Source organism: Drosophila innubila, assembly GCF_004354385.1.
Source record: "Drosophila innubila isolate TH190305 chromosome 2L unlocalized genomic scaffold, UK_Dinn_1.0 4_B_2L, whole genome shotgun sequence".
NCBI lineage: Eukaryota > Metazoa > Arthropoda > Insecta > Diptera > Drosophilidae > Drosophila > Drosophila innubila.
In genome coordinates, this window is record NW_022995372.1 from 20,880,103 (window position 1) to 20,903,121 (window position 23,019).

The window sequence follows — 23,019 nt, forward strand, 5'->3', positions numbered from 1 at the left end:
AATAATGTATTAATAAAGTTGTATGGTTACGTCAACCAATCAGCTCTATAAGTCTTTGTTTAAGTTATCAAAACTAATATAGTAAACATACTTTCAAGACGAATGCATTTTTACTTGAAAGATCTGTAAAGAAATTCCTTTGAATATTTTTCAAGACTTTAAACAACTTTTCCCAATAGCTTGAATGCACAATTGGGCTAATGAAGTTGACATTGCCAGTTACTGAGTGTTGACAAAATGCCAGATTCAAATGTGACAGAGAGAGAGAGAGATAGGACAGAATGAATTTCTGGATGAAATGTGTGAATAATGAATTGAATTTACGAGAATGACTTCACATGGAAAATATGTATTTTTAGTTGTGTGTGATGTGTGTGTATTCTGTGCAATGTGAAATATAATTAAATTTCCGTAATTTTGCCTTGGACTGAATTTGGGCACAACGTAATGCAATTTACAGCTCAGAACTAATTGTAAATATTACTCATACGCAACGTTGAGCAGCAAGTATGGGACTGTTTATGGCTTTGTACGGGAAGATGTGCGGTTTCTATGTCAGTATCTGCTGGGCCATACAATTAGTGCACTGATTATCTAATGGACCTGCAGTAACAATTACTCAAATGCTAATTGGAGAACACACTCGTGCTGGGCAACAAATTAATTGGTCGACTCACCTGGGCAAAGTTTGGTCACTTTATCAGAGGATGCACGTGTGTGTTGCACTATGATTTGAATAACTTTGTGTGGAGTTGCAGCTGCAGCCAGATGCTTGTGGCATGTGCACTGCTTAAGCGTCGTTTAACTTCTGTGGCTGCCACCAGCTGCAGCAAGTTGACCAAGCTGGTTTGCCTGCCCCCAAAAACTGGACAAACAGCGCTCGATTCTCAGCCATTGGGGGGCTTGGCATTGCGTGTCACGCACAGAGTCACACAACAGAGCCACATAAAGGTAAATACTTCAAAAGAGTCGAGACAAAGACACGCAAATAAGCCGCAGGCGCCAAAGTTTAAACTAAAGCTGTCGTCAGGCATTTAATTCGTGTTATTAATAAATCAAAAATCTGCATCTGTAACTGGAATTGAATCTAATTAAGCGTACAAGCTGCTCAGGCCTAGGCAAATGCAACTGCCAACAGCATTTGGCAAATAATGTTTTTACCAATTTCACACAAATCAGCGCTAAATGTCAAAACGCATGTTGCACAAATGCGTCAAATGCCAAACTAGGCGACTGGCAATAAATCATCAGCTGCACAGAGAGAGAGAGAGAGAGAGAGAGGGAGAGAGAAAACAGGTGTGGGAGAGAGAGGGACGAGAAGTGTAGTAGAAGAGAGATAGCGAGCGAGAGCCAAGTTAACGTCTTGTGGTCAATCGTTTTGGCCAAGAGTCGACATCAAAACTTCTGACAGATTCCTGTGCAAGCGCGTGAGCCAAAGCAAATCAACATGACATGAGTTAAAAAAGCGAACTGCAACTTGCAGATGTTCTATAAAATGGATTTATAAGTAAATACTTTCAAATAAACAGGACAAATACTTGAAATTAAAAATAAGTTTCCTTCTATATGTATAAGAATTTAATGTTGAGTTTAACAACTTAAGTTGACGGTAAACTTCTTTGTTTTAACAGATTCATATTTTTTGCCAATTAAATTATAAAATATAATTCGAAATTTATAAAAATTTAGAAAATTTTAATTTCGCTGAATGCCAATCAATATAAGCAAAAGATTTATGAACAAAATGAGGCTTTTTATATCTAAATGGTAAATGATTGTTCATAGGTATAGTTAGCTTATATAAGTATTTATATTTAGGACTAGTGCAGTAAAAATACATTGCAGAATCCAAAACTCGATTTTTGCAAAAGCAATTTTCCACTACTTTACCTTGACTATTTTTTGACTATCTATCGAGTTATTTAAATCGATTATCATGAAGAATAGACAACTTAACTCTAAATTTATTCTGCAACAAAATTGGAAAATTCGATTTTTTGAACTTTTCTTGATATCTTAGATCTAACATTGGAGGTGATTTTTAATTAAAAAAATTTAAATATTATACATTTATCTATGATTGTGACAAACCCCAGCCCAAATTTCAAAAGCTCCAAGAAACCACTTTATAAATGCAGTGTATGAAAAACTAACAAATTTGTCCAAAACTAAAGTTTTGGACAACGACAGCAACAACAATGAGCAACAGCAAATAAAAAAGAACAACAACCAGAGACACTTTGTATTTCAGTTTTTGGTTGCATTAATTATCGCCTTGCCATGAAATATGCGCGCCACGCATGCGCAGATCAACCAATCGAACGGGCGAACTATATAGGGGGATCAAGAGGGAGGACAGTGAGAGAGAGGGAGGGGACAACAGACTGTTTGCGGGGGGCTGCTTGTGTGTGACGTCGTCTGTTGGGGATCTGTGAACGGCGGGCGGCCGTTTAACTTGTTGTTACTTTTATGGCAGCCGAATAGCGCGTGTTGCGCTGACGCAGGCCAGCAGTGGGAGTAAGAGCGGGTGTGAGGCTTAAAGGGGGGGTGGGTTGACTGTGGCACAACAGCATTTGAAGCTTTGACTTTGACTGACTGTTTACCTGTGCCAATTAAACTCAGCTCAATAAACGAACCGATCAGCGAGCGATACAAATTGTGGACAACAACAACTTTCAACGCTTTTTTGCCTAATGAGCCAGTGTTGCCATATCGCTGTCTGGCCATCGGTTAAACAGTGCAGTTGACATTGCCCGATCATTGACAGCAATTGCAGCTAACGGTTTTATCAACGATTTGACAACACTTCGAAAAGCGCGATGCAAGGAGTGGCAATATCTTTGAGGCAAATTTTATAGGTGACAGGGATTAAGAGGGGAAAATGGCTGAGGGAGGCAGTTGGACAAATGGAAATATCAGATTTGATTTCAAAATAATTTTGTTCGATGATGTAAAAGCAACCCACAAAAACTATTAAAAACAAATAATTAGGAACTAAAATTTAAAAATCAAAAATGAAAACAATTTATATTTTACTCTAAAAGAAGTGATAAAAGTTGTTACATACTCTAAGCATATTAAACAAACGTTAAGAAAAAGAAAGAAATAGGTAATGTTATTAATAACTAATATTAAATGAATAATTTGGCAGCTTTCCAACTTAGCTATTATAAGTAGTGTAGTTATTATTTTCATGAATTTTCATAATTAAAATTCTATTTAATATCCTATATTCGCATGGACCTATTTTGCTTACAAAATTAAATTAAGCTCTTGCGAGTCAGCAAAAAGTTGCCCAGCTGAAAGGCGATTCAGTAAAGCTTCTTCCAGCGCCATCTATTGTTATGTTAAGCAACTAAAGGTGTGCTTGCTGAGAACAAGCTTTTGTCAGCTGTTAAGTGGTGAAAAGCTCGCTAAAAATAGAGAGTTCAAAATGTAAAGAGAACATACTATAGTAAAATGAAATTTAAGAGAAAATACTAATGGGCCACCGCTTGCTATCCTCGACTCTCTGGAGCGACCATATCAGCCAGACTCTTTGACGCACTGATAACAACGATAAGGCTCTGGCCTTGAGCAAGTGGCGCTACCGAAAAAAAAGAAAAAACATAGGGAGAAAAAGTAGACTGGTAGTGAAGCCTAGACACAGCTGCATGTAAGGCCAACCTAAATTGCAGTCATTAAATGGACTTTGAGCGAAAGTTCTCATTAAATTGATAATGTACATGCTTATAAATATTTATAATAAAATGAGAAAAAAAAAATATTAATTGAATTTTGTGTGTGTGCAGAAAATGAAGCCACAAATATGCCATAAAAGGATAAGACCACACAAATAATAAACAGGCCTGCGTTTGCTTGAGGTCGCTGTGTGTTGCGGTTCTTGTGAGCGGTGTGTGTGTGGCAAAGTGTTGCAAGTGTTGTGTCATCAACTAGGTTGCCTCTTGCCTCTTGCCTTTTGCCACACGCCACATGCCACACGCCACTCTTCGCACAGTTCAGTCTTATAGTCATTGTGCAAATATTTGCATATTTAAGTTAGTTGTTGTTGTGTTGGATGCTTCTTGCTAAGGCAACCGCAAAACTCATAAGCGCATTTTAGTATCCTGTGTGTTCTTTCTAAACGTGTGTGTACGTGTGTGTGTGTGTATATCCTTAGATTGTCTCTGCTTTCACGAAGGTCAAGCGCGCGCTTATGAAATTGACGCCGTCATCGTCGCAACACGACAAAACGTTTAATTATGTCAGGTGTTAAGATGCCGGTTATCATGTTAAACAGCGTGCCACACAGTGCGTATGCTTAATGAATGCGTTGCCTGAATTTAAAGCAGCCGCCTCCTTAGCATTCTTGTCCTTCATCACATTACTTCCCCACTCTCTCTCTCTTACACCCCGCACAGCTTAATTAATTAGTAGTGAAAAGGATTTTTATCGCAACCAGGACCCAGATTGTTGTTGAAATCTGCTTTTGTTAGGGTTGGGCAACAAAGCTCTTGCAGCTGCTTTTTGTAATGCAATTTTAATGCCAACTTTTTCGCCTATGCTTACTCCGTACTCCGTACACCCTTCTCCCCACAAACCTTCCTAAATACATAATGAGCTATATTTTCAGGTGTTGCGAATGAAAGTTTTTGGTAGTTGGTAGACTCTTGTTTTCTGCTCTCATCCTAATCACTTGCCTAATTTGCTTAATATGCTCAAATTACAAACAACTGCTGGTTGGCCAAGTAACGAGAGTAAATATCTGTGTCAGAGCCAAATTAGTTGCATTGTTTGAAGTTGACACTAGCTGAATGTGAATGACATTTCTCTTATTCTCTCTGTGGACTCGTTTGCTTGTTGTGGTTATTTACTTCTGTTGTTGTTATTGCTGTTGCAAGTACAACAGCTGCAATTGCAGCTTCTATTTTCCCTTACAGTTGCATTTGCAGTTGGATAGTGAAAGACAGTTAAGGACTTTTTCCATGTTTTAACTTTTCTTTACTTTTCACAGAGCTCTAAGATCTATTTACTTTGTTTTGTGCATAAACAAAATGTGAATGGAAAAATACATAAACATGGGAGGAGCATAAGAATATAAATTAAGGCAGCGTTCTATATAGAAAGATAAGCTAATAGCTTAGTATAGCAAATAAATAAATGAAAAATGACATTTGCTAAAAAGAGTATAATAGATAATAATTTGCACAAAATATGAAAGGTAGTAGAAAAAGAAGCTTTTATTTTATTGTTTAAGTAATTTTAAAGAAAATTAAAGCTTACTTAAAATAATAATATTTTAAACAATATATTAACATTTGAGTACTTTAGGGAAAAAATGTCTTTTAATATCAACTATGAATTCTAAAAATCCATTCCGTATTTTCGATAATTTTTGTAATTAATTTCCCCATATTTTGAATACGTATAATTATTTGTCAAAGGAAACTTTTTTGTTGCAATCTTTACTTTATTTAATCAAAACACACAATCAAACCAACTCCGTTAGTTCATCTTGTATTAATAGAGTTAATTCAAAAGAAAAATGTACAAAAAGTTGTCAAAATGGAGTAAAAGATGAAGATAAAGACGGGAGGTACTCAAATAAGGTTGACAGACTGAACCAGAGTGCATGCAATGTCATTTAAAGCGTCTATATATTAATGTCAAGTGAGGTAAATTCAGCTATGGATACCGACAATAGTGAATACTGGATTTGGGAATAAGTATAATAACATCATACATCAATCATGTTTACAGTTCATTTATAAATAACGACATAATTTTGATGTATGACAAAGCATTTAACATAGCCCCAAAAACTCGTCAAAAATCGAGAGAAAAACAAGGATGAGCTTCCTTCCCGTTAACGTGCCAAGTGGCAGTTAATGAATGATACAACTCTCCGCCGATATTTGGTTTATTGTTGGCGACTGTGATTAATATTTATAAGCAGAGTTTTTTAGAAATGTAAAGCTCCAAAGTTGAAAAGAAGCAGAGAACGCTGCCTTTTGTAGGTAAGTAATTCATAAATTATAGTCCAAATTGTTGTTCTTCTTATTGCGTCTGCTTGTTAACGTTGGCCGGAAACGGAAACGAAGGCAACGAGACAGCATGAAAACAACAGGACAACGCAATTTGGTTAGTTTAAGTGCCCAAATGAGGCGATGGCAACGCAGACAGCGAAACATCTGTTCCAATTTAACGCTCGAGCTGCGACCACGAAAAATTACCTTTACTTTTACTTTGACCATAATAAATAGAAAGGAAGGGAGAGGAAAATATATGCTAGATAGGATCATAAAAAGTTATACACAAAGTTTTTTCAGTACATTGATTTATCTCTGTACTCTGAACGGTGTAGTCAGCTTTCTATCAAAAGCCAGTGCCTACTCATATAAAAAGCCAAGTCTTTTACTTGGACTGTTCCCATGTCTCATGCTAATCCATCTCAAGTGTCAATTCGTGAGTTCGAATAAAGTCAGTCAGCGATTTAATCGTGCACCCCTCGCCTTTGTCCTTGCCTTTGTCTTTCCCTTGGCTGATTGAGCACTTTTTTGGGCGGCTCTTTTTTGATTTTTCTTTATACTCGTATCTATACTCTTTCAGAGAGTATTATGATTTTGTCAAAAAATGTGATATGTTCTAGAGGTAACCGACAATAATAGTCTTTATACTACACAGCAATTCGTTTCTTTTAATCATTATAAATTTTGATTTTAATAATTATAAAAATAAGTTTTCATAAAAGATATTTGAAGTAGTTTTTCTAATTTATTTTCAAGCATATATAATATTCGGCATTTTGAAAAAATCACAGTTTATTTTGTACTTTTATTTGACTTGGGAAAAAATACGAAGAAATGCTAATAAATAATGTATGCGTCTTTTGTAAACGTAGATTTAGTCTTATGTTGAGGGTCGTCTGTGGGTTAATGTGCTGTCAATGGTTTTTTCTGTTTTCCCAAGTTAAAATGGCGTGCAATTGATTTTGCCACGCCCACTTGAAAGCACTTGACGGCTATAAGAAAGGAAGCTATGTAAATGTCGCTGTCAATATGCAGAGTCTCTGAGATGCCAGAGATTGCAGCCTTACGAATAGAGTACATATATACATACAAGTATACTCTTGTATATATTTGCCAAGTACACGCGTACTCTTGTCCATACTTCGCCAAGATAAACAGCTGACAAGTGGAACACACAGACCCGCAGCATTGAGTCCCAGGCTCTGTCTTTGTCTCCACCTATATCTCTGTCTCTTTCTCTGTGTCCTTCCCTGTTGCTGTCTCCAGTTCCAGGTTCAGCTACAGCTACAGCTCCATCTTTTGCTGTGACTCTGACTCAAGCAGAGCCCATTCAAAGTGATTTAGTGCTTGTGGTCAAGTGGGCTATGATTGACTTGGCTGTGTTAAGAGCTAAATGAAAGACATATACGCACACACATACACACACACAAGCAAGCGCACACATGCTATTGGGCAAACTTTAATGCAATTGAGGCTTTAAGGCTTTTTCTTAACATAGCTGGTAAATAGGATCAAGTTGTAAAGTCATAACTAGAGCCTCAAAGATTTATTATAATTAATTTACTGGTATTTTGTTTATTCAATTATAATGTTATTCAAGATATGTATAAATATTTGAGCATCAGCTAATAAATAACTACATAAGAAAATTGTACATCAGCTTCAAGCAAGAAATTAAAGTTTTATTATAAAACTCTTATTAATATATATATATTATATATATGTATCTATATTATATTAAATTAAGCTTAATTTACACTCGCATTTTCGCAGAAATTCAAATTCATTTTTAATAAGAGCTCAAGTAAACTCCCTTATATAATCGATTTAACTTATTTATCTGTGACCTTAGCTAAGAAAAATGTCACTTATTTCTTTTGATTTATTTCTAAGTTAGCTTCCATTTAATGAAGTAGTGAACAAAATCCCTACTTTGTAGAAATAACCACATACAAATCTTTCTCTATCTAAAAGATTATGAGTCCAGGTTTACTCCACTATTTATATCTCGGACTTAACTTTAATAATATAACTAAACACAGGGACAGGCAAAAGCTTGGAGCTTTAATCTGCCTAATAGCGAATACAAATATCCTTGCAGGACTCTGAACTAGAATGCACTTTTACCGTTCATTATGTAAGGATTAGTGTTTAGTGCGTTGATTGTGTGCGTGCCAAATGCGGCCACAGTAATAATTTAGTTACACTTGTCACGCCTACCCTTCTCCCCCTTACCTACCGTTATTTCTACTCCTTAAGTAATCGCATGTTTGCCTGCAGTAAGTGCAATTTCTTTTGTGATTTGGTTTTGATTTGGATTTGGATTTCTTAAGATAAGCTTCAACATGCAAACGAGCAAAATGGAACTTTGAGCGAACTTCGTCCTGTGGCGCTTTTAATTATTAAATGCTTCTCTTTTGGGCTTGGCCAGCATGTCGAAGAACTTGCTCATTAAGGATTTTACAGGAGGCGGTAGAAGAGTCTTGCATTGAATTCCCAGCGAATGCCAAATGGCAATCAAAAACTTTTCGGCGCTGCCACAGAAAAATTTCTGTCAAGAAAACTTTGCTGTCAATTAAAGGACTTGGCTCATTCCCGCTTAAGTTGTTGTCAATGACTTTTACTCTTTAACTGGCAGCTGTCTATTCCCTGAGGGACAATACTTGAGCAGCGACAACATGGCTGGAGAATGCTGAGATGGAGGAAGAGAGATTGGTGGGAGATGAAGTCTCAGTTGTCGTCGGCAAGTCATTAATGGCATGCCATAAGCACAGGATTTTCGCATGCTTTGGTATCCTTTTTTCAAATGCAATTGCTGCATGTCCTTGACATAATTTACAATTTCAATAACATTTGCCAGCGTCGACTCCCCACTGCCTTTTGGTATACTGGAGCAATTTATTTGCGCATTTTCCTAGGTACAACTCCTTGAGTCGTAAGTCGTAATCATCAGCATCATCAGCATCACCATCATCATCATCTTCGTCGTCATCGGCAGCATCAGGATCATTGTGGCTGCTGAGGGAACAGGCGCATTTGTCATCATTAAAAATGGTTGGAGCAATGGGCAACGAACAAAAATTAGTTCCTGGCGAGTTGCTCCTGCTGCGCGAATCCTGTGACCAGGATATTTATGCGTGTGCAGCTGCCAGGCCAAAGGCACTTCAAGTGTCACGCCCTGTCGCCTTTCACTTTTGTCTCATTTGCTTTGTTTTTTTTGTTGTTGCTGCTGCTCATTATGGCTTAAAAAATGTTAAGCACGTCGAGGCTTGTTTGCATGGCTGTGGAAAGTCGTCCTGTTTCGTCCTTTAGCTACAACTGGCACTTGAAGCAGGTCCTCGCCTGGGTCCAAGCCAAGCCAAGCCAAGCCAAGCCAAGCCAAGCCAAGCCAACAGAGCCCAGCAGCCACTTGATAGTCAACGCTGACATCTCATTATGGTTGTCAGCGCTTTGCTGGCCCCTCGTCTTAACCAACAGTGCGTATGTGTGATGTCAACTGCCAGCCCCAAAGGCACCAATTCCCCTCTACCTGACTGCGTGCTCATGTGTAAGCAAAATGGCTACAACGTGAATTATTTTTATGTGCCTTAGAGGACCAATTTTTGGTTGCCCGCCTGCCTCTCTCTCTCTCTCTCTCTCGCTGTGAGTGTGTGTGAGGGTGTCTGTGTGAGCGTGTGTATCTGCTAGCTCTGTAGCTTGTCACAATTTAAATTCATGTACATTTTGTGTCTACTAAATCTATTTTTATGCGATGCTATAAAGACAAACATGGCGTAGACTGACCCAAAAATAAAGGCGTGTCAATGGGATTCCTTATTAAATTAGATAAATAAGATTCGAGTAGTATTATAACTTATAACACAAAGAAAAGGGATTCAAATTGCTAAAGATAATAGTCTTGATAATTTTAATATCTGAAAGTTGAAGCCACCCTTTCCATTAGTCAATTATTCAAACTTGAATACTTTATAGCTGTTATACCTTGCCATTCTTTTATTCCAATCACTCTGTAAAGCAAATTGTCAATTGTCGACAAACAGAATGAGCCACAATCGGGACAAGTGGTTTTTGCTTCAAATTATTCAAACAGTGCATCCCATTGGTAGTTCACAAACGTACTCGTAATTTTCAGAGCACTTGAAATTGTAGGAAGCCGCATGTCCAGGACACACAGGCAAACCGCCCACAATTCGATTGCCTTTCGCATAATGCAGAGCAACCAGAATGCCAACAACTGAAACAACAATAACAACATCAATTGAGGCAGTGGCAACAATTGTAAGCCAATTGTATTGAATGCACAATAGGTCCTGTCTATGGCATTATCCTGTCGACGCCACTGCCGATGCCGGCGTGTGTGTTTCCTTCATCTCAATTTTTAATCCCGAGCCAAAGTAAGAGCCGGATTTATGTGTCGTCAGCTGCAAAAGGTGAATGGATGCAATTCGATGCGATATGTACTCCGATTTACTTTAATAAAAAACCTGTCCTCACCGACATTTAAATCAATAATTTTCAAAGCTATTTATAGGCCATTGCAGACACTTTGATGCTAACAAATTATATGAAATTTGTTCAAAGTGAATGTGTTGTCAGGTGAGGCATTATGCGCAGACTGAAGTAAATAAGGTTTAAGGCAAAAAAGAATTTTAAATTGAATTTCAATTGATATAAATGTTTTATGCAGATTTGAATGTTATTGATATGGTAATTTAATATATATTATATAAGTAACAACAGTTAATGCAGTGCTAGAAACATTCTATGAAATTACATTTTAATTTGATTTTCGCCGAAGTGATTTTCAACTACTTTAATTCAATTTTTTTTTGGACAATTGAATTCTATTTATTTTTTTTACAGTAATTTCTTAAAGTCGATTCTCAGTTTGGATTTACATCACAATATTCGAACTTAATATGTGTGAGAAAAATAAAATAAAAATTATTGTCATACACAATTAAGTTAAACTTTTTTAATTAGCGTCACTCATTTTTGCTTATATAATTTATTTGATTTCGTTCATTTGCTTATATAATTTATTTGATTCCGTTCATTTGCTGCATTAAATAAATGGGCACGCATTATAAAAGCAACACAAGAAACAGACTGTAAAACAGTTGCACTGTGACTGTCTAACATCTTTGGCAGTCAGTGGTCGTGGCATTAAGAAGCTAATACTCGTACTGAATGCCAGAGAGTTTTCATGAATTCTCCCCTCTCAAGCTATTAAAATCTCTGCCTGTTCCATTTGACTTTAAGAGCTGAACACTCGGTATTAATACACTTAAAAATCTTTGCCACAGGCAGCTGTAAAGTGAGTGTTAAAGAGCTGCAAGGTGCAAGCGGGAAGGGCCTCTGGGGGGGAAAAAAAGTTATTGTAAGGGGGAAAGAACAGCTCTCACATGTACACATGAGTACATTACACCTTAAGCTTTATTGAGTTACTGTTAATGCAACCACAACCTGAGATGCGGACCTGATTGTTACCTTTAATTAGCAGTAAGTAGCTCTGACTGTACCCCACATGCAACCTTGTGTGTACTGCTCTCCTTGACATGCTGCTACTCTTCTCCTTTTTTTTTCTCTCTGTCTCTGTGTCTCACTTTCGCTCTCTCTCTTTTTCTTCTCCCTCACTTGCTTCGAGCAGCGCTGTCAATATTAAATATTTACCATGCAATTCACTAAACCTTACCCACTTTTTGCCCTTCCCATACTCCGCATATAAAATGCACTGCCTTTTTTGTCTGAAAAAACTTCAAACTGAGTTAATTCTCATCGTCATCATAATTGCGGAAACGTTGGTAAATTATTAAAAACCTCACACGCATGCATTTCAAATGAAACTTGATTTGGTTAACTTTAACTGCATACTATGATGAGAACCTCTTTATAATTATTTATGTGCACGTTTCGTTGCCAAGTCTCTTGCTCCTTCCAATTCGAGGCCAGTGCAGACCCTATACCATACAGCCGAGGCAATCATGGCCAAATGAAATCACTGGAGCATTCTCAAGCAGCGGGGTACTTTGCTCAAGCATCCTGCTGTCCAGTCAGCCGTTAAAGAGCAAATAAAAATCGTGCAACAGAAAAAAAAGGGTTGAGTATGTGAGCTTTGGTTGGAGCTCTCTGAGTCTGGAACTGTTCCTAGTGTGCTTTCAGGCGCGGACGAGTGTCCAGAGTCCTCTAAAGGAACTACTATAAGACTTGGCCAAAACGAGGCTGTCAGTGCGCAAAGGCGCCCAAACGTTTGATTTACGGTTCAGATTTTGGAACTGTAAATGCATACAGGGTGCTGCGAAAGGATTGTACTTCGAATAGGTTACAACAGTGACATTTTATAATATAATTATTCTCTGTCTTTTGTAAAATATTTTAAGAGTCTGGATCAATATTTTTTTTATATTTCACACAATTTTAAAGATTTAAGTCTAGAGTACAGGAGGCCCTCACTTTATTGTTTACTTATCCTATCTGTTTGTTAAAAGGCTCAGTTGTATTCATAAGTTTCTTTACTAGCCCATCAATAAACTGCATAAACTACTTCAAAAGTATCTATTGGCAGAGCAATTTCTAAATTTTGTATAGATTTATAATGGAATTATAAAGTTTCAAATAGCTTGCAACTTTGCTGTTGTACACTGAGCAGAAGTTTGTAAGCAGCCACTAACTTGTACTGAGATTAACAACACAAAGTAAGTAGTTCGAACACCCTGTAGAGCTCGAAAATAAGGGCATAGCAAGCCCCCCAAATTGATGTGAACTAATCTGACAGGGTTTTGGGAAAAAGTTACCTAATCGCTTCATTGGACAGTTTGTGATGCTGTTTGATGACCCACATACATATGATTAGAGGAACTGTATAACTATGCGACCCACATATGATTAAAATACTCAGTTCAGCTTTTGTTTTTTGTTTTTAAACAAAACGAATCAAATCAAAGGCAATATTTTTTTATGTGTGTGGGATAAATAAACGAAGAAAAAATTATATAAATAATTGAGTGCAGTCAACAATAAAAGTGATTTCTGTTGGTTGTTGTGTGCGAGCATGTGATTACAGCTGAAATACAAACAAATAATGGATACAAACACACACATTCATACTCGTATGTATATATGCATATGTCGATGAAAAAGATATATTCTAGAAGAAAAGCAACACTCGCAATGGATCTGTATTTTTCTCTTTCCCCATCTCTCTTATTCGCTTATTTCTTCCTCTATCTCTACTGATATCCCGCTAAGTGAGATGATGAAGTAACTAAGTTACTATTCCTTTTCCTCGTTGTGACCATAAACTTTTAAAGTCCGCAATTTAATTTCAATTTGCCATGAAAAGCGAGAAGGGGAGGGGCGAGGGGGAGGAATCGGTAGTCAATACATATACAAATATGACACAAATAGTGATAATAATACTAGCAGCAACAGCAAACGCAGATGCTGTGGCCATTGCCATCCAAATCAAATTTCAGAACACGTAGTCAAAGTGCAAGTGTGGTCATATGTATGAGGAAAGTGAAAATTCAGTTACAGGAATGGCTCTTGGCCATCTCAAATCGTTGGCCATCGCATAAATTTGATTTGTGTAGCACATAAAAAACAAGAAAACTGCGCTAAATAAAAAAAGCGAATGAAAAAGCAAACAAAACGTTAAGTATACACAGCGTAAGTCCAGAGCAGGCATGCTGTGCTCGTCCTGGAGGTCATTTCATTTACCTTTCGCTTCTTTTTTATAGCTAAGCACTGCAGGTAATTACATTCTTATTAAGTTTACAATGCATAAAAAAAAGGAAAGATAAACTAACGGAGGAAATTTAATAGAGCTCTTTGAAGTGGAAGCGAAGCAAAGGTACAGGAATTTCTAAAGAAAAATAATAGTGAAAGGAATTTCAATAAAATAGAGCTAAAAGGATATTTGAAGAATAAATGATATAGAAAAGCTTGTAATAAAACGTTTTTATAATATTTATTAAAAGATTGTTTCAAATTAGTAGATTACAAAAAATGTTTGTATTAAAGCTCTGATTGCATAACAAATTATTTGTTAATGTAACACTTCAATTTCTTAAAATGCTAATCCACTAGCCCTCTAGCAATTTCTCAATTTATTTCTATATAAATATTTATATTTGTATGTAACACATAAGCTTTGCTTTTTTATTATGTCTGGCTTTCGCAGTACTTGTTTCAATTAGTTGATTATTATCAGCTAAGCACTGCAGAAACTACTCGAATATACTAACATGGTCGTTGTCTCAGCACCCGCCACTTTCACTACTCTTCCCTCCTCCAGGAACCCCTTGCGTGTGCGTTGGCAGTACCGTTTATTTGTGGCTCCTAAGGCGTCGCAGCCAACCTTAAACTCTAACCATTGTAAAGCGACAAAAATAGTTGTTTGGCTAAGCGACTAAAATGTGCAACTAAATGATACCCTGCTAAAAAATAAATTTTAATAAAAATAATAAGTATAGCAAAACATTAAATTGTATAAACTTCTTTAGTAAAATTCATTATTAATATGATTGGGCCTAACAATAATAACTGAAATATTTAATTTCATACTCACAAAGCTTTGTTGACCAGTATTCAAAGTGTTTGTAGTACATAATTGATTGATTGGATTTCAAATTGTTTCACAGTTCTCAGAACAAAACTCAATTCGTCAAGAGTATTTGCGACTGTATAAGACTATAACAAAGTTGCCACAAGTTGCACGAGCTGTTTGATTGAACTTAGGGCCAAGCAGAGCTATGAAATGCCTCAAGCTACAAATTATGTAAAATGGAAACGCGATTCACAATCAGTCCAAAGAGTGATAAGCGGGCTAAGAGGAAACTGAACGAAGTAAACGTGTTTGTCGAGTTCTCGGAAAACTGTTGCTCGGCTTACAATGAAAAGCTCAAAGGCATTGGGCGTATACTAGCCGTAATTTTAGCGTCACTTTTCCATTATGCGTGCACTTTCCATCTCTCTTTTGGTCAGGTTAGCTAGCTAGCGAAAATTCAATAAACACGCCAGCAAAAACTTTGTTGAGTGCTAAATATGTCTGTCCATTGTGTCGGCCACGCCCAGTAGATTGAAATGGAGGGAGGGTACATTTTTTGCACTGCCAACTGCAGCTAAGAGTAAAGTTTCCAAACATACGACTTGTCGGACTTTTCACAGTTGTTGCCAATGCAGTTTGCCTTCGGGTTCAGCAAAAAAAAATCAACTTAAAATTGAAGTTGAACAAATTTATTTACGCGCCCGCACTTAAAGTGTGGGCTGGAGTTGGGGCAGAGACGGGAGCTGAAGGGCAGGAAACGCTCGCCAGGTGTTTAATGAATGGCAGCAAGTTGGCCACGTAGCTATCGAGCAGACAAAAGCCATAAAAAGAAAAGTTGCCTATAAAATGTATCACCTGCTGTGTTATTGTTTTTGTCTGCTTTTTTCATTTTTCTCGTTTCGTTTCGTTATTTAGCATTCCTTTTTTTTTGGGAAGAAGTAGCATTTCCTTGGGGAGCAACAGAGGCTGCGACTCAACTTAAATAAAAGTCACCGATGATTGCCATAATAATTTATACAGAACCAGTTGGGGCAGCTGGCCATATACAGCCCATACTTTGAGTTGAGAAAATGAGAGAGTGTTTGGTAAATTGATAAAATATTGCTGTTGCTGACAGCAGGTGTATGAAGTATGCAATACGCGCTTGATTGATGATCCAAATGCTTCTCAGTCGAAGAGGCTGTTGGCCTTCAGATTCAATTAGGTCGAGTAGCAGAAAACTCTATGATGCTGATGAGAGTACATTCCTTGAATGAGTCTCCCAAATCACGTATACGTTACAAGTTGATCGCAAGACAGCAACTGAATAAAATAATTAAATGTACTCCAGTTCTAACGCAATGATCGCAACAAAGATAATAGAGAAAATAATATAAGTTTATTTAATTTCAAATTTGCGTATACGTAATTAGCTGAATCAGATGAATTAAGAGTTCAAGTCTATATATTTTGTAAATTAAGTGACCGATCTTACTATAAATTGTAAATAGGAACTACATATTTTTCTTACTTGTTTAATTTCAATTAAGTTTCCCAGTACGAGAGAGTGTCAGCATTAAAATATGTTTGCTTTAAATATTACGTATTCGTAACCAGCTGAATAACAAAAAAAATTTCATTAACAGCCTTGAAATAAAATACTTGTGAATGAAAAACTATAAATCCATGGACAGAGCTCTTGATTAATAAGTGAATGCCATGTGATTGTAATGAAATTTTTCTCTGCCATTGATGGCATCTGAAATACGCGGACGCAGCCATTCACAGAGTCTACAAATTCGAAAAACACGTGAGGCGTGCCATTGCCTTTTGTTGATTCAATTGTTGAAAAGTAAACAACTTTTTGGTTTCCCATATACCAACATACACACACACACACACCCATACATACACACACAGACAAGAGCTGTTCGCACGTCAATCGAGTTGCTTTTTAAATTAAATTTTTTTTTACAGCTTAAAATAAATAACAGCAAGTTTTTCGTTTTGGGTTCTTTTCGAATTCATGTGGCCAAATGCTACTTGTTGTGTTTCAGCTCTCGTCCTTTGGTCTCTGTTCTTGTTGTTGTTTCTGCTACTGTTCTATTCGATCTACAGAGAAGTGCGGCTGGCAATAAAATAAATATGATACCAGCAATAGATTGTTAGACTAACAAAAATGTATACAACGAGTGGGAGACTGGCAATGGTAACAGCTTTCATTTTCATTGCCGGCCATTGGCTTTACACGTTTCAGTTTCGATTAGGAGGGTTCGTTTATACATGGAAATACGCATTTGGGTTTAAGCTTGGGTCCGGGTAACCGGCAGATATCTACGCAGAGTTTGCGTTTCAATTTCCGCTGATTGAAGTTGCCGCCGTGGCATCAAGCACCTGGACAGAAATTGAGCACAGTGAACTACGGAAACGATGGCAATTAAATTGAATGCAGACACCATTAAGCCCAAGACACATTTTCATGTATTACTTGTTTCTTGAGTTTGTCTTTGGCTGATTGGATGCTGCTCAAGTTTAGCTGTGCTGTGTGTATCTATAGGATTTACGCACTCATCAGCTGCCTGCCACAAATTGTATGAAACTTTCAGGTGCCTTAATTCGATTAGCTAAATTTTAGCCACAAAATATTATAACTTTTGCTCTTGTTGTGCGAAGTGACTAATAAACTTTTAATTGAATTTTAAGCCTTTAACTAAAAGTATAAAATATTTTAATGCCTGCCCTCAATTCCTGAACAGCAAAGGTAACAAAAATTGTCGCCATTTTTGGCAAGCTAACAGCTTCCCGTTATGGTAACATTTCAATTTCCTGTGTCCTGTGTGCAAAATTAATGCCAAATTTGAAACAAATTGCCATCAGCGAGCAGTCTGAATGACAACAGCCAGGAAGTAAAGGATGCCAGGATGCCAAAGCGTTGTCTGGTTTCATTTTGGTTGAATCCAGTCGAGTTGTATCAAGTCTGGTTTGCTGCTGTCTTCTACTGTTTATACTGCTGATACTCGTATATAAATATTTTTGGGAAAATATGCCCGCAAACCTCAACAGAATTTCGACAGCAGTCGTCCTCATTTTTGGGGATAGGCCACTGGGTGAAAATTGTGGGAGAAGCTTCACTTTTTCCCACAACATTCACAACATAATAATGGATGTGTGTGCGCGGACAGGGAGACGAAGAAACCAAGGGACAGAGCGACGGACTGGGATGTTGCCCTGTGTTTGGCATTTAGCAGCATAGCAGAAAATCAATGTTACCAGCAGCAACAACAAAAACAAGAATCAACAGCCGACTCCCGACAGCAAAAACAACAACAACAAGAAAAATAACAAGAACAAGAACCAGAACACAATTTACATGATGTTGGAGCAGCTTGAATAGGTCGTCACCTCAAGGCTCGTGGAATTTTCTTGTGTTCCGCGTCGAGTCTGAGCCGCAATTTAAATTTATAAGCCCTAAAATTGCCAAGCGAAAATTCTTATGCGCATTGTTCTCAGTGGCTCGGCTTTTTATGGCAGCCGGTTTGCCATAAATTGAATGGCCCTGCAATAAAAGCCAAATCAATTTGAGCGTGAAATCGATTTTCATTTCTTTCATTTTTTCACCTCCTTTCCATCCCCTGTTCAATCGATAAATTCTCGAACAGTTAGTAAGTTTCAGCCTCCATTGCAACAGGTTATTTGCCGCGTGTGTCGTGTGCGAATGGGGAACGGCAGTAAACGGCAAACTAAATCATTGCCACGTCGAGAGTCATGCATGCCAATGTCTGCCGTGCAACAAAATGGCGTTGCAATTGTCGCCCTTTCTGATTAATGAGAGGGTCAGACGCAGACGCAGACACAGACACAGAAGCAGAGTGTGAAAGCAACGAGTGCGATTGAAGTGTTCGATTCGCAATCAAGCTGAATATCGTCTGAAATCGACTTCTGGTGAACAGTGCCACTGTGATTGCTTCTTTTCTACACACTTTCCCCAGTTGAAGTGTTTCCAATTATCGAAAATGATTGCTTAACTGTTTGAAAAACATATATCAATTTTGTTTATATGGTTTTTGGCTATTACATTATTCAGGCGTTGACCTACGTTTAATATCAAAACATATTTTATGATGTGTGGTAAATCAACCGGAAATGCATTGCATTTTGCATTTATTATTATTCATTTTGTAGTTTACATAAATATGTTATGTTATATTTAATTCTGAATTTCATGCAACAAATATTTGACTGATGTTATATTTTATACATTGGACAAACAAAGGTTAACTCCCAGTTGAGAATTCATTTTCCTTTGTCATTTACTATTTATTGCAACTTATACTCGACTTTAATAATAACCTGTGAACTTTCTCAGTTCGTTATTACTCTCCCCTTTTTGTCAGATAATTTTCTTTAATTTTACAAAGACATTTTGCTGTGTAAGGTGCTGCAAGGTGAGAGTGTAGTGTCTTCGGTCTTTGCAAGTTACTTGCACTTGCTTGTCATTATTTTTAATTTGCGCATCTATGACATCGAGTGAGGAGGACGCCAAAGGCCCTTCACTGGGGGTAAGAACAGAGCAGCTGAAAATGTTGGTCGTTTCACATCTGGCGTTGACAATGCAATTTCCGCACGACATCAAGTACACACGGAAAGAGAAGGTGAATCTGGAAATGGGCTGTTGCTGTCGTTGGTTTCTGCCACCATCGCCACTTGACAGCCTGGTTGCATGCCTGCTGGGTTGCTCAGTTTTGTGTGGCAAAACTGATGACAAGTTTCGTCCTGGCCACTTGTGCATACAATAAAAGATTAACCGAGCGAGAAGTTTGTCCCAAATAGAAAACTTGACACTGTAAAATGTCCAGAATGGAAGCCGTTGAGGCTTATTAATAAAGCTAGAAAGGGGCACATGTTGCAGCAGCCACATGCAACTCGAAATGGACAGTGTAATGTCTTGAGATTGCTTTGCTTTTGGTGCAATTTTAATTGCATTACGCCTCTGGAAATTGCCAGTCCTGTTGCTCCAGGCACACAAGTTTTAATTGATGTCACAGCTGATGCACTTTGCGTCCATCCAGGACTATTGCCCGGATGCGACAAAGGCAGAAGCAACAGCAAAGCAAAGCAAAAGCAAGTCCCCAAGTCGCCAGTAGCTTGGCAATTTCTTATTGCTTGCTATCCTTCCATCTTTCCATCCTTGCATCCTTTGGGCCCAGGAGTGGCATCACAACAATGGCTGCTATTCTTTAATTGCTGCTCGCTTCGATAAACTTTAAATGGCATTTTAAATGACATCATTAAAAAGAGTTAAGTACTCGGCCAATCCCACCACCAATTCGCCAAACCAACGATTGAATATGCATTCCGCATAAGTAAATAAGATCATTAAAATTGCAGTGTTTGACCAGTATTCGGTATCGATTATGATTACGCATATAGAAATTTACATAAATAACAGGCAGGGTGTGGCATCAATCAAGCATAAGTATTCGATATCCGAGTATCAATATGCAACAATTTATCGCAGATTTTACCGTGCGTGTGCGAGGCACAATCCCTAACAAATCCTCCCAAATCTACCCTGAGATGCGCCTCCTGGGAAAACCTTGGTTTCGGAGTTGCGTGCCGTATCAAATCAAATACAAGCCCAGTTATCTCTTTTTTTTTTGGCATATCACTTGGTTCAGAGCAACGGGATATAGCTCTCCAGAGGCAGTTGGAGTATGGGAACATTTAGCATCTCCAGTTTCAATTTGTACTTAAATAAATTTACAGCAAAGATTTGCCTTTACCTTTGCTTTAAAATCCCTAGAGTTAAATACAAAAACTGTGGTCCGCACATAAATACAATTGCACTTGTCGCAATTAAATGTATTTCGTAATTAATTGAAAATAGTTGCCATCCCAACAGCCATTGTAAATGTTTGTTTGAGCTCAATGGGTTGCAAATAACTAACATTTAATTATGAGTGCCTTTTTGACTATACCCAGATATAATAACTGAAATTGAAACTTGCTTGTGGTTAAAATTGGATATACGATTGGTCCAAAAATAAAATACACGCAATTTATATTTATCCAAAAATTAAGACAGCAAAATTTGGAATGCATATATATATTTAAATTATGATGTATTTTTTTCTTACTTTATTTCTTTAACTCTCTCTTTTTTCACGGTAAAAGTGGCAGAAGTATATTTTTATACCGAAAAGAAACTGCACGCTCTTTTTCATATGTAATTCAGAAGTTATTAATCAAAAGTAGTATCTTTTCTAACATGTTCATTATAAATTCAAAAACATTTTCGTTCAACCAGAAACTTATTACCTTAACCAAACCTAATGAGCAAAAATATATTTACTCGTTATTTATGCTATTTATAAAAATATTTGTACAACAACAATAATTTAAGTGCAATGCTTTTTTGAATAGGTGTTATTCTATTAAAGTGAGCATTTGCTAAAATATTTAATTTGACCCCAAATATGTATTTTACTCGTCAGGGTCTATTAAAATACTTAGGAACATTTAAATTATTATAGATTGACTTACTCAAATAGCTTTTAATTATAAAAAGCACAATTATGACAATTTTAACTTGATAACAAAATAGTTTTAATGAAAATTTAATAATTATAAATGAATAAATGAATGTCTTTCAACCATTAAAAGTCGATAGCAATATTTATTTGTTGCATGCTCTATTATCTACGACCTTTAGGGGCAAGACATCAAAGATGACAGCTGACAGGTGAAAGTGACAGAGCGTGTCATTGTCATCATCGAATTACGTTTTCGATGCAGTAAAATCAATACAGCAACAAAAATGTAAACGAAGAAAGTAAACGAAATAAAATGAACAATGTACACACCTGACTCAGACTCAAACTAGGGCCAATGTCAAATAACGACCTTGTGCGCAATGTCAGTCACACTCATATATATATACACACACACACACACACACACGCGCATTTAATCCTAGATAAAGACACGAAACTAAAAATTTCCACAAAAAAAAAAGAGTGAAATAAAAATGTCAATTTGCACACAACTTTGTTTTTTTGGGGCTTGTCCACCAAACACTTGTTGACCTATGTATTATTCATTGAATACCTTTTATTCGTTCGCATCTTTTGGTCTTAAATTCGTGAGTATACTCACCAATTGTATATGTGGCACCATCCACAGTGAATGTGGCCGCTTTGCATTTGTTGAAAAAGCGTGAAGCAAAGTCCAGAGCAGAGCTTTTCAAACTGGACGACACACGGCGTATGGGAGAATCCGGGCAGGACGTGGCTGCCATTGGCTGTGGCGGTGGCATTGCCGTTGACATCGTTGCTTGTTCCAAGGATATCGCACTGCTAGTCACCGTGTTGCCGCCGCTCAACCGCGCAGTTAGCACAGCTGTGGCAGGTGCAACGGCAACAGGACCGGGAGCTGTACCGGGACCGGGAGCTGTGCCTCCAGCTGAGATAACTGGCGTTGCGGAACCGGGTGCCAGGCGTCGTGGCGGCATCGAGGAATTCGACATGTTGCTCGCACGAGTTTTGTTGAATTTTACTTTTCTGCTTTATGCCACGGACTTTAGACTCACTTGACAATCACTTGTTGTTGTTGTTGTTGGGGCACATTTTGCCAGGCTTTGAATTAAGTTTGTTGTTAGCCACAACATTAACTCTGCGCATTGAAATTGGCCATTAGAACGTGACCCGAAAGTAACCTAACCCAAGCCAATTTGCTGCAATTAAGTTTACCAAACTGACAACTTGACACAATCTAGTTTGCTCAACGCTTGGGTGGCTACAAGAGTTTGTAATTTAAGCAAAAATGCAGCTAAGGTATCAACAAAAAACTTTGCGACTATTAAGTTCGATTTTATTTTAATAATATGAAAATATACATTTCTTGTTGTTTCAAAATATGACGAACAAGCTTTTATTAATATTGATATAATATTAATTTACTATACAGTTGCATGATAAACAATTTTTATATGAATTAACCAAAAAAATGAGTGCATAAATTGTTTTTAAAATATAAATACTTAATATAATTATATAATTCAATTTTTTTTTTCAACTTTTCAATCACATTTAATGCATATTTATTTGGACCATTCGATTTCATTATATATGTTAATTAATTATTAAACTTTGCACTGATAAATTGTGTGCAATTTTCTTGCAAAGCCCAAATTTAAAGAGAAATCGTTTTTATTAAAGATTTATGTATATTTATGCATACTATTTTTCTGTTATTTTTAATCTCATTGTTGCTTCAGAAATTTCATAACATTAAATGAAAATACTTATTTATGTAAATCTGTACTGAAAATGCTTGTACAATTTCTTTTGCCATCACAACTATGAAAATTAATCGATTTAAAAGCTTAATTTATGTCAACTTTTGGTAATCCTTGTTGGAAATTGAAAAGCCACCCCATTCTTATAATTTTCTGCAGTTTTCAATTTGCTGTACGAGAGTTGAACC

General features: G+C 37.0%; 1 protein-coding gene across 1 annotated transcript in view; it reads right to left on the reverse strand.

Annotated features, from left to right (window-relative positions):
• Positions 1 to 22,330, reverse strand: part of LOC117782253 (calcium/calmodulin-dependent 3',5'-cyclic nucleotide phosphodiesterase 1) — a 92,810-nt gene extending 70,480 nt beyond the window's left edge. Inside the window, exon 1 of the mRNA XM_034619298.1 lies at positions 21,691 to 22,330. Coding sequence (XP_034475189.1) covers positions 21,691 to 22,060 — 370 coding nt within the window. The 5' untranslated portion in view covers positions 22,061 to 22,330. The remainder of the gene's footprint in view (positions 1 to 21,690) is intronic.
• Positions 22,331 to 23,019: the final 689 nt, after the last annotated feature.